At 61.7% G+C, this 13577-nt stretch overlaps 2 protein-coding genes across 2 annotated transcripts; both read left to right on the top strand.

Moving 5' to 3' along the window:
* The first annotated feature begins 2814 nt into the window (after window positions 1–2814).
* Window positions 2815–5171, top strand: ADRB3 (adrenoceptor beta 3). The gene is made up of 2 exons (XM_059831408.1): window positions 2815–4109; window positions 5132–5171. The coding sequence occupies exons 1-2, from the start codon at window positions 2815–2817 to the stop codon at window positions 5169–5171; spliced, it is 1335 nt and encodes a 444-aa protein (XP_059687391.1).
* Window positions 5172–6624: 1453 nt separating this feature from the next.
* LOC132319768 (nucleoplasmin-like) lies at window positions 6625–9904 on the top strand. Its single transcript, XM_059831406.1, is given in 6 exon segments — window positions 6625–6632; window positions 8193–8335; window positions 8795–8877; window positions 8971–9090; window positions 9356–9449; window positions 9819–9904. Coding segments are annotated over 6 exon segments (534 nt in total).
* Window positions 9905–13577: the final 3673 nt, after the last annotated feature.

Below are 13577 nucleotides of genomic sequence, written 5' to 3'. Positions count from 1 at the left end.
CGGCAGCTGCTGTGCAGGTAGGGAGCCGGGCCAGCGTTTCTGGCCTGTGGCAGGGACGGGCGAGGGGAGAAGGTGCTTTCCCTGGTGCCTCAGCCCTGGGTTGGAGGGTGCAGCTGGGGTCTCCAGCACCGCGGGGCTCGGGGTGAGGCCCTAGAGCAGAGGGGATGGGGGTCAGGGCTGTGCGAGACCCAGCATCTCTGTGCTTCAGCTTTTCCAGCTGTAAAACTGGGACAAAGATACTGAGCCACGTTACTTCCCCTGCCTTGATGAAATGCCTGGGACTCTCCCTTCCTCTCCACAGTTGAATCGGCTCCCTGGGAGGGGAGGAGGGGTGCGAGCTCTCCTGTCTGGGAGCGGGAGGAAAAGTCTCATTTAAGTGCCAGAGAGAAGACATCAGAAGTGGTGTTTTGGATGCCTGCTTTGGCACCGCGAGAAAGCCTGGCTGTTTGTCCGGCTGTGGGCAGTGTGCCTGTCTGTCACTCCCTCTGAACGGGTGGGAGCGCTCCCCTCCAGGGCAGGGTGGTGTGGAGAGGGTCTGAGCATGCAGAGAAGGACCATCTGCAGGAGAAGACACTGTAAAAGCCCTGGGGCTGAGTCCTGCAGCCCTTTCGGTGCCCAGGAGCCGCATGGGCACACACTGGGCTGCCGGGGAAGTCGGGGCGAGGATGGGGAGCCACCAGCCCTGGTCACCCAGCAGGGTCGAGACAGAGCCAGGCATCCTGCCCCCATGCCAGGGCTCTGCCAGCTCCATAGAGCCAAGCCCAACGCCCTCGTTATCCGTGGACATTCCCGCTGATGCTCTTGCTTTATTTTTCAGACACAAAATCCAGCTGCAGCTCCATGTGCCGACACACGCTGGAGTTGCATGTGCAGCCACGTTAAAAAGACAGCGACTTTTCTGTGCACATCTTGCTTGTGCCATGCGCCGTTCCAGTGGAGGGACGAATCGCCCTGTCAATAGCGAGTCCAGGGCTCGGTCCAAGCCAGCAATTAATGCCAGAGCTGGGAGCTAAAAAGGGTTGCATCAAGCCCTTGTCTGACTGCTTTGAAAAGCCAAAACAATCTTGTAAAGATCGAGCTTGTAAAAATGGGGCTCTGTTTTGCTAGCTCATGAATGGGAAGAAATGCCAACTGGATAATTTTTTACACATATTTTTTTCCTCTTTGTCAACATTCCCCCATTTGGCTGAAACTTCAAAATGCCATATTTGGAGAGCGCCTGTCTTAGAAGTTCCACTATTTGTATAAATAGCTGATAGTGAAAAAAATTACCCGCTCTGGAGTCTGCCCAGGGGCCTTCAGGAGGAGCGGAGCTGGGGGCAGCGATGGGGCAGCTCTGGAGCAGCCCCGCGCCTTCCAGTCTGAGGTGGCTCCCTGCTGCCACGTGTGAGCGGAGAAGGAAATGTGGGTGGGGGTCTCCAGAACTCCAGCACCCACCCGAAAGCAGGAGGGGGAGCGCCAAAGGTCTGCCTGTTCTCCTCCATCAGCTGGGAAGGAGGTTTGGGCAATAAATGTGGAAGTGAAATAGTGACCGTGGGACACCCTGGATGTCGTCTTTGGGAGTGGGGCTGTCATCTTGCCATCCCTCTGGTGATGCCTTGGGGACGGGGGGGTCATTGTCCCCACCAGGGACAGCCTGTCCTGCCCAGGGACAGCCTGAGCATGGTGAGGGGTGTACGGAGGGGGCAGGTGGTGAGGGGCTCGTACCAAAGTCCTGGGGTGCACAGTGAGGGGTTTAGAGCAAGGGGCGCAGGGCAAAGTGCTGAGGCGCGTGAAGAAGGACCGGAGCAGACGGTGAGAGGTGCACAGCGGGAATGAGGGGTGCAGGGTGAGGGGTGCACAGAGAGGGACCAGGGCACACAGTGAGGGGCTGGTGTGTGCATGGCACGGCGCAGGGTGTGTGGAGAACAACAAGGACGGATGGTGCGGGACTGGGACACACGGTGAGGGGTGCAGGGCAAGAGGTTGGGGCGCACAGAGAGGGGGGCACGGAGAGGGGCTGGAGCGCATGGTGAGGGGCTGGGGCACACGGAGAGGGGCTGGAGGGCACAGAGAGGGGCTGGAGCGCACGAAGAGGGGCGCATGGAGAGGGCTGGAGCACACGGTGAGGGGCTGGAGTGCACCAAGAGGGGCGCGTGGAGAGGGGCTGGAGCGCACGGTGAGGGGCTGGGGCGCACGGAGAGGGGCGCACGGAGAGGGCCTGGAGCGCACGGAGAGGGGCTGGAGCACACGGTGAGGGGCTGGAGCAGACGGTGAGGGGCGCACGGAGAGGGGCTGGAGCACACGGTGAGGGGCTGGGGCGCACGGAGAGGGGCGCATGGCAAGGGGCTGGAGCAGACGGTGAGGGGCGCACGGAGAGGGGCTGGAGCACACGGTGAGGGGCACACGGAGAGGGGCGCACGGCGAGGGGCTGGAGCGCACGGAGAGGGGCGCACGGTGAGGGGCGCACGGCGAGGGCCCGGCTGCACCGCGGGGATGCCGGGGGAGCGGGGCGGGCCGGGGGGTGCCCGGCCGGGGGGAGGCGGTGCCGCAGCCCGCTCTTCTTTCATTGATCTCCGGAGCGGGGCAGCCCGGGGCCGCCCCGCGCCTTTAAAGGCTCCTCCTCCCACAGCGGCCCGGGAGCGCCGCGGAGGGCAGCCCGGCCCCGCTGCACCCCGCCGGTCCGCCCCGAGGGCTGCTCCGGGCTCCGGCGGCCGCGGGGAGCGCGGCGGGGGCGCACGGCCGGGGCGCCGGGGCGGGAGCCGGCAGCCGGGGCGCGCACGTCGGGGGTGCGCCCGTCGGGGGCGCGGGGCCCGTGCCCCGAGCCCGGCCGGGATGAGTCCCCTGCCCGCGGGCAACGGCAGCGCCTGGGGGGCGGCCGCGCTGGGCAGCGGCAGCAACTGCAGCGGGGCCGCCAGCCTGAGCCGGCAGTGGGCGGTGGGGGCCGCCCTGAGCCTCACCGTGCTGGTCATCGTGGCCGGCAACTTGCTGGTCATCGTGGCCATCGCCAAGACGCCGCGGCTGCAGACCATGACCAACGTCTTCATCACCTCGCTGGCTTGCGCCGACCTCATCATGGGCTTGCTGGTGGTGCCGCCGGGGGCCACCATCCTGCTGAGCGGCCACTGGCCCTACGGGACGATGGTGTGCGAGCTGTGGACCTCGCTGGATGTGCTGTGCGTCACGGCCAGCATCGAGACGCTGTGCGCCATCGCCGTGGATCGCTACCTCGCCATCACGTCGCCGCTGCAGTACGAGGCGCTGGTGACCAAGGGCAGGGCGCGGGCCGTGGTCTGCCTGGTGTGGGCCATCTCTGCCTTCATCTCCTTCCTGCCCATCATGAACCACTGGTGGCGGGACGGGGCGGACGAGCAGGCGGTGCGCTGCTACGATGACCCACGCTGCTGCGACTTTGTCACCAACATGACCTATGCCATCATCTCCTCCACCATCTCCTTCTACGTGCCCCTGCTTGTCATGATCTTTGTCTACGTCCGCGTCTTCGCTGTGGCCACACGGCACATCCAGCTCATCGGCAAGGACAAGGTGAGGTTCCTGCAGGAGCCCCCCAGTCCCAGCTCCAGGAGCGGCCGGCGGAGGCGGCCCTCCCGTCTGCTGGCCATCAAGGAGCACAAGGCGCTCAAGACCCTGGGCATCATCATGGGCACCTTCACGCTCTGCTGGCTGCCCTTCTTCGTGGCCAACATCATCAAGGTCTTCTGCCGGCCACTGGTGCCGGATCAGCTCTTCCTCTTCCTCAACTGGCTGGGCTACGTCAACTCAGCCTTCAACCCCATCATCTACTGCCGCAGCCCCGACTTCAGGAGTGCCTTCCGCAAGCTGCTGTGCTGCCCGCGCCGCGCTGACCGCCGGCTCCATGCCGTCTCGCAGGACCTGCAGCACTGCCCCTGTGCCTTCAGCCCCCAGGAGGGCCTTTCAGAGGACAGCAAGGCAGCGGCCCCTGGGAGCCCCGGGGAGGACGGTGAGGCTCGGGGCAGCGGCAGCAGCAGCCGCTGCAGCAGCCGGACGGAGGAGACCAGCCTGTCCCAGGGCAGCGGCCACCGGCAGCGGCCCCTGGGCGAGTCCCGGCCGCAGGGCACCCAGACCACGCTGTGCTCGCAGCTTGACGAGTAGGTACCCGCAGGCGCTCGGTCGGGGGGCTCCAGGGGACCAGCCCTTTGGGGTGCGACTGGGGGGGCTGTGGATGGTGGGGCCGTGGTCTGATGGCGCAGTGCAGAGCTGGAGGGCAGGCAGACCCCCAGGCTGGAGGGCACACAGTGCCTGGGGTGAATGGGAGAGGCACTGGGATGCGGGGCTGGGAACCACTGCCCTCTGCCTTCAGTTTCCCCTAAAACCCTGGCCCTTCCACTGGGCTGCAAAACTGGGGTCCCAGCCCAGTCCCACCTTGTCCCTTCCTGGGGAACACCCCAGCCCACCAGGATGTTCCTGGGTAAAGAAAACGCTGGTGGTGAATAGGGAAGCAAACCAGCTGAACAAGAATGCATCCCAAAGCCTGAGATCCCCCCCTTCTCTCCCCGCTGCCACTTTCTGCTGTTAAAGAAGGAAAATGTGGGGACCCCCTCTGCAGTGAGACAGCCAGGGAGGCTGCTGTCGCCAGCCTGGGCTCTGCGGGTCACTTTGCCCTCTGACAGAGTGTAATTCTGGGAAGGAAATTAATTTAATTGCTCTCTGTCCCTCGCTGCTGCCAGGCCTGCGGACGGAGATGGGCTTCCCAGAGCCGGCAGCCCCGTGCCAGGGCAGAGGGCTGGCAGGGACGCCTGTGCTGTGGCTCTGCCCTACCAGCCCACTGCTCCCTTATGCGGATTTACACCTCCTTCTGCAAATTACAGGGTGGGGGTTTTTCCCCCCCTGAGTTTTTTATTAGTATGACAAAATTTGAATTATTCTGGTTGCTGTGGATTTTAACTGGCTTTCTCTGGTCCGAAACCCCTCCTGATGCCTGAAGGCAGGAGAGATTCCTGCCAGCACACACAGGCAGAGCTGCCGTTGGCAGAGATGTGCAGAAAGAGGTGCCAGAAAGTGTTTCCTGAGGTTGCGTGTTTTGAGGAAGGATTCATCCATCCTAGGAACACGGGACGGTAAAGCGTGGGAAAGGTCTGGGCTCTTCACGCACTGTGCTCTCCTGTTTAAGGTTTGCCGGCAGAGAGACGCCAGCAGGTCCTTCCATCTGACTGGGAGCAGCCGAGAGCTGGGAAGAGAGTGAGTGTGCTTCCCCCTTGGACGGCACTGCGGCAGGGTCGGGGCCATCATCCCTCGCAGTGTCTCCTCTGCCCGCTTTGGCCGCTGCCTTCCCTGGGGGAGCGCAGCCTTTGGCCAGCCCGCAGGCAGCTGCCCGCTTTCGGGCACGTGAGCCTGGCGTCAGCCCGGCTGTCTGCTGACACCTCCCCGCCTGCCCCGGGATGCTTTAACCCCCGTCGGAGCGGCTGCCTCTCCTGCGTTGGCTTATGGGCTGCTGGAGCTCCATACCTTACGCATGGTGCTTTTTGCTCAGCTCTAGTCCTGGATCCCAGGACGTCACTGGGCACGTTGCTCCCCTTTCTCCTGGGGCAGTGGCTTTGGGCCCCTGTCCCTCGGGCTACGCAACCAAAAGCGCAAGGGTTGAGCCCGGAGGGTGATGCTGCGTCACCTCCCACCCTCTTCTTACAGGGCCGGGCATTGTGAAGGGGATGGAGGAGCGGTGCTGGGGGCGACGGCGCTGGAAGGACCTTCCGACACACGTGCCGACACAGAGAGGAGAGGGGCTCTTCCTCAGGAGCGCTGGTGGTCACAGTAGGGCCCGAGGAGCCGGTTCCTCCATGCTGTTGGTGCTGGAGAGCTGGAGCCGGTTGGGAAAAAGCTCCAGTGCCGCTCGCCAAGAGGCAGCGCAGCCTCAGGGACTCGCCTGTGCTCCCTGTGCAGATGGGAGACAAGCTCCCACCCCGGGGGTCTTTCCTGGCATGGCTAGCAGCGGGATGCAGTGGCTAGTGGCTCTGCTTTCTTGAAGGACGAAGGACCCCGCCGTTCCAGGCTCAGCCGGGTTTCGGACAGCCCGTCAGGAAGGGGAGAAGAGCCTCCTGTGGGCACGAGCCCTTTCCAGGATCTCCACTCCATCCCTGCCCCAGCCGCTGCATTCCCAGGGTGCGATCCTGCGAGCCGCAGTGATACCTTTAGCAAAGGAAAAGCACAGGGGAGGGAGGGGAGCTCCGAGCAGGGAAGACTGGGTGAAAAATGTGAATTATGCTCTTGTCAAATCTCCTGTTTCTCCCTCTCTGTTTGGGGCAGATGTACAGGTTTCTGTGCTGTTCGGGGATCGGAGGGACAGTGGATGAAGCTGGAGGAGCAGCAGCAGCAGGGTTAGCCGGGGAGAGCATTGTAGGAGGGTGGGTTTCATCCCGAGGCCCCTGCACACTGGTCTGGGTACGTGGGGCAGTGGGGTGAGGGCAGGGAGGTGATTCAGTCTAACTTTAAAATCAATTTGTGCTGCCGGCGTCGTGGGAAGCAGCGACAGGGCCAGTCCAGCTCCTCTGAGCACGCCGCGGTGCGAGCAGAGCTCGGGGGGTGTGTACAGACGGGCGCTTGCGTTTGCGGCTGTGCCCACGCCATGCTGCCACGTGGTGACTTTTGGGGATGATGTTGGTCGTAAATATGTCACGGTGACTGTAAAGTTTTTGTTTGTTTTGTCTCCCCCCACCCTCTGTGTGAAATAAACATTCGAAAATCTGTGATGCCTTCAAATCTCTGCAGAGCAGAGGGATGTTTCTTCCATGTGCCCTTCCCGTGGTGCTGCCCGAAGTGCCGATGCACCAGAAAGTTGGCACCACCATCCCACCATAATTCGGGAGTGTTTTACTGGTGTAAACATTTGCTTGGGAGAGGCACAGAGCCCTGTGCCGGGATGATGCCCCGAGCACCGGGGCACCCCACGCACCCGCGGCCCCGGGCTGCCTTGGCTGCCCCGTCCCTCCCCGGGAGCCCGTGCAGAGGTGCCCAGTGCCACCTCCTGGTGCCGGGGAAGTCCCAGCTCCCACACGGAGCCTGTGGGGTCTGGCTGCAGCCCCAGGGACCGGGGTGCAGGGCGTCTCCCCTGCTGGGATCCTCCCTTGGCGCATTTTGCTTTTCATACCCAGCAAGGATGAAATGGCTAAATAAAGAGAAAAGTGCAGCTCTCAGCGACTGTTTCCATTCTAGAGCTTCAGTCGTTGGTTTGGTGGCTCTGATGGCTCTTGGGGGGCTGGTCTCTGATCCCTGCAGCTGGCCCCGAGCACAAGCAGGTTCTGTGTGTCCCCAGGCCCCCCCACGGCCTCATCCTCCCCGGGGTACCCTCAGTGACCTGCTGCGGCCAGCAAAGGGACATGGTCCAACGCCAGCCCAGGAGCGGTTCGTTAGCCCCCCAAGAACCACCATCTTAATGAGTAACTTCCCAAACAACAGGCAAGCCCCGGGCAGGGGGTGAAGGGGGGCTGCCCTAGAGAATGGGGGTCCCAGGTCTCTGCAGGGCTAGTGTCCCCATCTCTAATCAAGCTGAAGTTGGCTCAGATGGGTTTCCTTGTTTGCTGTGGGTCCTCCTGGGGGGTGCATTGGTGCCAGCTGGGGGGAGCCACCTCCCCTCCCGAAGCACCTGCGCTGCATTCCCGAACTGCACCTCCCTGGGGGTCCCTCTTTTCTTTATTAGCAGCAGGCAGCGTGTGCTGCTGCTTGTTGCTCTCCTGGTGCTGCTCTCCCTGGCTGGGTATGGGCTGGTGGGGAGGGCTGTGTCCCTTGGGGTGACTGCTGCTGTGCATGGGGCAGCTCCCTCTGACACCCCAGTCCCTGTGTGGGGTCACGCTGCTGGGTTAAACACTGATGCTGGTGAAGCCCTTGGTGCTAGTGTGGCACCAAGTGCTCTCTCTGTATTAAATGCTTCCCTGAGCTGCGCTGGTTAGCTGAATTTGCTCTGGCTATGGAGCTCCCCTGCTGCAGGGAGGCTGGTCATCCTCTTAGAGCTGGTTTTGTCTGTAAAGGCATTTAACTGGCCTTCCCTTTCCCCAGGAGATGCATAAGTGGTTAGGTGGTTTTAGCCTTCACTCAGCAATGCTATCCTGCCCAGGGGAGGCTGGTCCAGCTGCTGTCCTGGTGTGACCTGCATGCTGCTGTCCCAGCTCTGGGCTTTTGGGACCAGAGGGTTTGCTCTCAGTGCTCCAAAGTCGTGTTTTTTCTGTGTGTTTCTGCTCCAGAGCAGCCGAACGCTGTTTTCTCTGATGTTTGTTCCACAGGAGCTGGTTCTTGCAGCCGGTGTTGGATCTGCTGTGGAGGATGAGCAGCTCTTCTCCCTTCTCCAGGTCGCTGTCGGAGGAGAGGCCCGTTGCTGCCCTGTGGGGTATGGACCTACACGCGCCGGGCTGCTTTGGTGGGACCTGGTGGCAGGAGTGAGTGGCGGGGACAGTGGCTGTGCCCTGCGGGCACCCAGGGTGCGTGTGCACGGGGTGTGTTTCCCCCTCCCTTGTGATTCCACCTGCTCTGCTCCGTTCAAGGGCAGGCTTCCCTCCGCACTGCAGCAAGCTGCCCTTTCCCTTGCTGGAGAAAGCCCTGGGCAGCCCCGAGGGACAGGGCAGGAGCCCCACTGAGTGCCAAAATGTGGGTTCCCTCCATGGCGCAGGGGCACCCCAGGGTCCCAGCGTGGGATGTGCTGGCTCTGCTGCAAGGCACCACTTGCCTTGCCAGCCCTCTGGCCCAGGAGGAAGGGTTTTGGGGGGCACCCGGGAAAGCCTCCCCTTTGCTTTCAGCTTGCACAGGGGGAGCAGCACATGCATGCACGGACGGTGCTGTGTCCCCGCAGGCTGCCAGCTGAACACGGGCACACGGAGCTGCATGGTGAAGGAAGACGATGACTTCTTGGAGCACCTGGTTCTGCTGAGAACGGTGAGATACGAGGCTTGCCGAAGAGCCCCTTGGAACAAGCCTGTGCCCCAGCAGTGGGGCCAGCTGATGACCAGGCTCTGCTTGGCTCCGCAGATCTGCCTGGGAGCTGAGGCCAGTGACGAGCTGCACGTGGTGGCCGTTGATTCGAAAAACACCTACGGAGACCACAAGCCGGTACCCATCGCAGCGCTGCGGACCTCGGTGCTCCCCATGGTAAGGGCAGCCAGATGCCCGGTGTGCAGCCTCTGGCCGCGGGGGGATAAATTCACCCCGGGAGCCTGGTCTCCACCAAGCCATGGTCGAGGCTCTGTGCAATGCTGGGGGTTCCTTCCCGCTCTGGCTGTGTCCATGCGACTGCTTGCAAACCCCTCCCTGGTGCAGAGGAGTTGCTCGCCCTGTGCTGGTGCTGCAGGGATTAACGTGTGCTGCTGCCCCCCCGGACTGGGCTCCGGGGGCTCTGAGCTCTCACTCTTTGCAGATCAGCCTCAAAGATCTGGAGCTGGTCCCTCCCGTCACCTTTGTGCTCAAGTGTGGAGCTGGACCGGTCTATCTCAGTGGGCAGCACGTCACCCGTGAGTGTGCCAGGCTGCGGGGCCAGGGCGAGCGTGTGGGCTGGGGGCTGCACTGGGGATGCTCCGTGGGTCCCACGGTGGCTTTAGTGGCAGCTGGTGCCCTCAACAGAGCTGCTTCACCCCGGGGATGGAGGGACCACTGGTCTGGGGGGGGGCGGTGTAGTGCTTGTTTGCATTTGTGGGCTCAACGTGGTGGTCCGTGCTGGCTCTCTGCTCTGCCTTTCCTGCTGTGGGGTGGGATGGTGTCCGTGTTCCCGCTCCCAGCGTGGGGTGGGATCGCTGGCTGTGTGTGCAGCCGGGGGGTTTCACCCCCCCTCGGTGGGTCAGGGCCACCCCCTCCTGCTGCAGCCCTGCATCTCCTCTTCTCAGTGGAAGATGATGCCAAGCCTGAAGCCCACGAGGAAGAGCACTTGGAGGAAGATGTTGGCGATGAGGATAATGATAGAGCATCATAGAACAGCTGCAGCTCGGAGAAGACTTTGCGGCTGTGGAAGTGGAGCTGGTGTGATGGTGGGGACACCCTGTGCTGGGATGATCCTTGAATGGGACGGATCCTTGCAGGGGAACAGAAACTGCTTGGGCTTTGAATATCATTCCTTGTCTCCTCTCCTTGCCCCCTCCATTCTTACTATGCTCCCGGAAACGCTCTTTTTTCCTATTATTGCAATAACAATGGGAAAGTGCAAATACCCTGGAGTTAGTCTGGACTGTCCTGTGGTACTCCTGTGCCAGCCTGCTCTTGCCTGCTCTCCTGTCCCTGCCTGCCTGCTGCCTCCAGAGGTTCCCTGCCTCCTCTCATTCCCCGCCGCGATGCTGCGGGGCACGCCTCTAACCCGTGGGGCTGGGGGTCCCAGCAAGCAGCCCCCCGGGAGCTGCTCGCTCCCCTGCCTGCTCCCAGGACAGGTGGCTCAGGGGCTCTCCCAGCCCCAGCGTGTCTGGAGGAGGAAGGCTGCATCATGCTCTGCCTTGGGGCTTGCATGTCCATGTAAGCTCAGCCACCCCTTCTGGGGGAGGACACGATGCTCTGAGGCCGAGGCACTCGTGCCCCCCTACACAGCCCTGGCAGTGCTTATCCTGCAAGCTCCCTTCTCATGGTCCTTTTGTTCCGGTAGGAATCGCTCTGACCATTGCCTGCTTGGATCAACAGGACAAAGTTGTGCTGCCGCCTTCACGGCAGCCCAGGGAAACACAGCCAAAAGCTGCCCAGAACAAGCAGCCACTGAAATAATATAATTAAAACTCCTAATTGAGAAAATTGCCCAAATCCATTATAGACGTGATATTAGTTGGCAGCAAGGTTGGCTTTAAAGTGGAGTCCGGAATCTGCAGGCAGGGTGGGCTGGGAAGGGCGCACACAGGTCTGTCTTTTTATTTTCCCCACTTACAATAGAAAAAGCCACAGAGATGAGCTGATCAGCGCACGGAGGGAAGATTGCTGTCGTCACGCTGTAATGGCTTGGGAGAGGCCGGAGATGGGACTGGGTGAAACCAGCTGCCAGCCCTGATGGGCTGCAACCTGGCAGCACGTCAGCTGCCGGCGTGGGCTGTGCCCGGCCCTGGGCTTGGGGACACAAGGGGACAGGATCGCAGGGCGATCGCATGCGGCTTTCGCCCTGGGAAGGGGTTTCTCGGGCATCACCTCCCTCAAGGCAAGTGTGCGCCCCAAGTCCCTTCCCTGCGTGTGGGTTTGGGATGTGCCCTGGGATGGGGAGCAGAAAGCTGTTGCTGTGCACAGCCCCAAGCTCTGGGGATGAGACAGGGGGGAGAGGAGGGGAAGAGCAAAACTGTAATGAACAATTAACTCATCCGGCTTTTCCCTGCCCTCGCCTTGCTCCCAGCATGCAGGATTGTGTTTGCCACTTCTGGAGAGAGGATCAGAGCCATGAACAATGCATTGCTCATCGCAACAGGCGATTCTGGCTTATGTTCCCCACCGGGACCAGCTCCCAGACCTGTCGCTGCTCGGAGCCGGTCAGTGTGACAATGCGTTGCCCGAGGGGTGAGGGCTCTCCCTTGCACCCTGCTGCCAGGGCTGCTCGGGTTGAGGGTGCCTCGTGGGGGCCAGAGAGTCCTGTGTGAGCCTGGGGGCGATGCGGTCCCCCCGCTGCCCGTCCCAGAGGTGTAGGCAGGGGTGCCGGCCGTGGAGGAGCAGGAATAAAGGCTGATGAATTCATTGCTCCTAATTCCTCAGGCGGGAATGAAACACACTGTTAATTGGAAAGCTTGCTGAATGCCGGCTGCTCGGTGTGATCCAGCAGCTGCATTAAGACATCTCGCTGGGTGCAGATTAAGCCCTATAAAGAAATCCAGGAAGAAAAGAAACACAAAGCGGATTAAGGTCAGTGCCAGTGAATTTGCACAGTGGCCTCTTCAACTCCCAGCGTGTGTCAGGGGAGTGCCCAGCAGCGAAGTGCACAAGCAGCCGCCGTGGTGCCGGCTGACTTGCCAGTGCCTTCCCGGGAGCATCGGGAGCCCGGCAGCACGGCCCCCCTGACTGCCCGCCGCGTGCGAGGACTAACTCACCGGTGGGTGCACGGGGACCAAGCTGTTACCCGCTTTGAGTCACAAGATCCTTGCTGGAGCCTGCTCTGCAGAAGAGCAAGCACAGCCCCGGCTGCAAACGCAGCGTGGGACCCTGGAGAGCCACAGCCTGTGGCTGTAGCTGGGGTGGCCCCGGGCAGCAGGAAGGGTGGGTGCTTTGGGGGAGATGCCCTCGTCCCCCTTCCCGCAGCACCTGGCAGTAGCGCGCTCGCCCCGATCTGCATCCTGCACAGCAGCATCTCCTGGAGGGCTTTGGCATAACCATGGCAACTGCCAGGTAATTAATAGACGAGTCTCAATGTCATGGAGACAAAACAGGCACAAACAGACCATGCCGGGTGCCGGGCTGCACGCCTGTCCAGCCGCCCGTGGAGGGCCCTGGTGCAGGATGCAGCCCCTGGGCACACTGTGTGCAGCTGGTGCTGCGTCCACCCAGCCAGCACCGAAACAGGCTCCGTTTCCCCCCATGGCAGAGACGTCCCATCATGGCCCTGCTGCGAGGGTGGCACGTGGCAGCCAGCGTCCCCCGGGCAGGACAGGGCTCTGCACGACTTCGTACGCGGGGCAGATGCCAGCCTGTGACACAAAAGTGGGACTGTCAGTTGAGTGCCTGGTGGCTTAAAGACTGACTTTGGGGAAAAACTGAGAAGAGTTTTGGCAGAGAAGGAGGATGTGAGAATGACATTTTAATGCAGAAGATGCTCCCCTCAGGTTGAAAGCTGCTGCGGAGATTTCTTTCAGGCTAACTTGTTCCTCAGGAGTTTGTGGGCTTCACGCAGGGCCGTGGCCACGATGGTCCTGGGTGCAGCAACAAGAACCCTGAGCACTCACAGCATCGCAGCCTGGCCGTGCTGGGAGCTCTTTTGGGAGGGCTTTGCTGGGTACCCGGTGCTGTGTGCACATCCTCCAGATGTTCACGCTCACACCCTAAAGCCCAGGGGAGCTGTACGAGACCCCCCAAGGGAGCCAGGGCTCACCCCAGGCTTTGCCTGTGCAGAAATGTTTGTGCCTTCCCCTGCTCGGGGCCGGCCCCGTACCTCCACCGGGCACAAGTCGCAGCATCTCCCGTCTTTTTGCATGAGCACCTGACTAATAAATGCAGGAATGCCCCTTTATTTTGTGCATAAGTGGCCAATTATTTGATGCATGAGCACCCCATCAGTTCACTCATGAGCACTCAACTAATTGCATGAGGGGTTAAATAGTGCAAACCTGAGCACCCGGTGAGTGCACGCGTGAGCACCCCATTAATGTCCTTGGTTGCCCATCTGGCTCAGGCATGAGCCCCCGTTATCTCAGGAGTCCGGTGCTGGGCAGAAAAGGCAGGAGGAGGCATTTCCCCAAATACCTTTTAACTACCCACATTTTCTGCTCTGTCAATACCCATACCAAGGGCGAGAAGCTTGTGTTAATTGCAACAAATTAAAATAAGTCAAACTTCCCCCAGTTTGTTGAAGTTGTTTTGTCCCAGTCACGGTCCTCACCAGGAGGGTCAGATCCAGCCCCGCTCTGGGAGCAGGGGTGGCCGCAGCCGGCAGAAGGGGTGCCTGGGCAGGGACCGAAACCGCCGCGGTCTCACCGCGCCCC

The sequence above is a fragment of the Gavia stellata genome, chromosome 31 (assembly GCF_030936135.1).
Source record: "Gavia stellata isolate bGavSte3 chromosome 31, bGavSte3.hap2, whole genome shotgun sequence".
In the NCBI taxonomy this organism is placed as follows: domain Eukaryota; kingdom Metazoa; phylum Chordata; class Aves; order Gaviiformes; family Gaviidae; genus Gavia; species Gavia stellata.
Note: the sequence above shows the minus strand (reverse complement) of the source record. Positions and strands in the feature narration are given on the sequence as shown.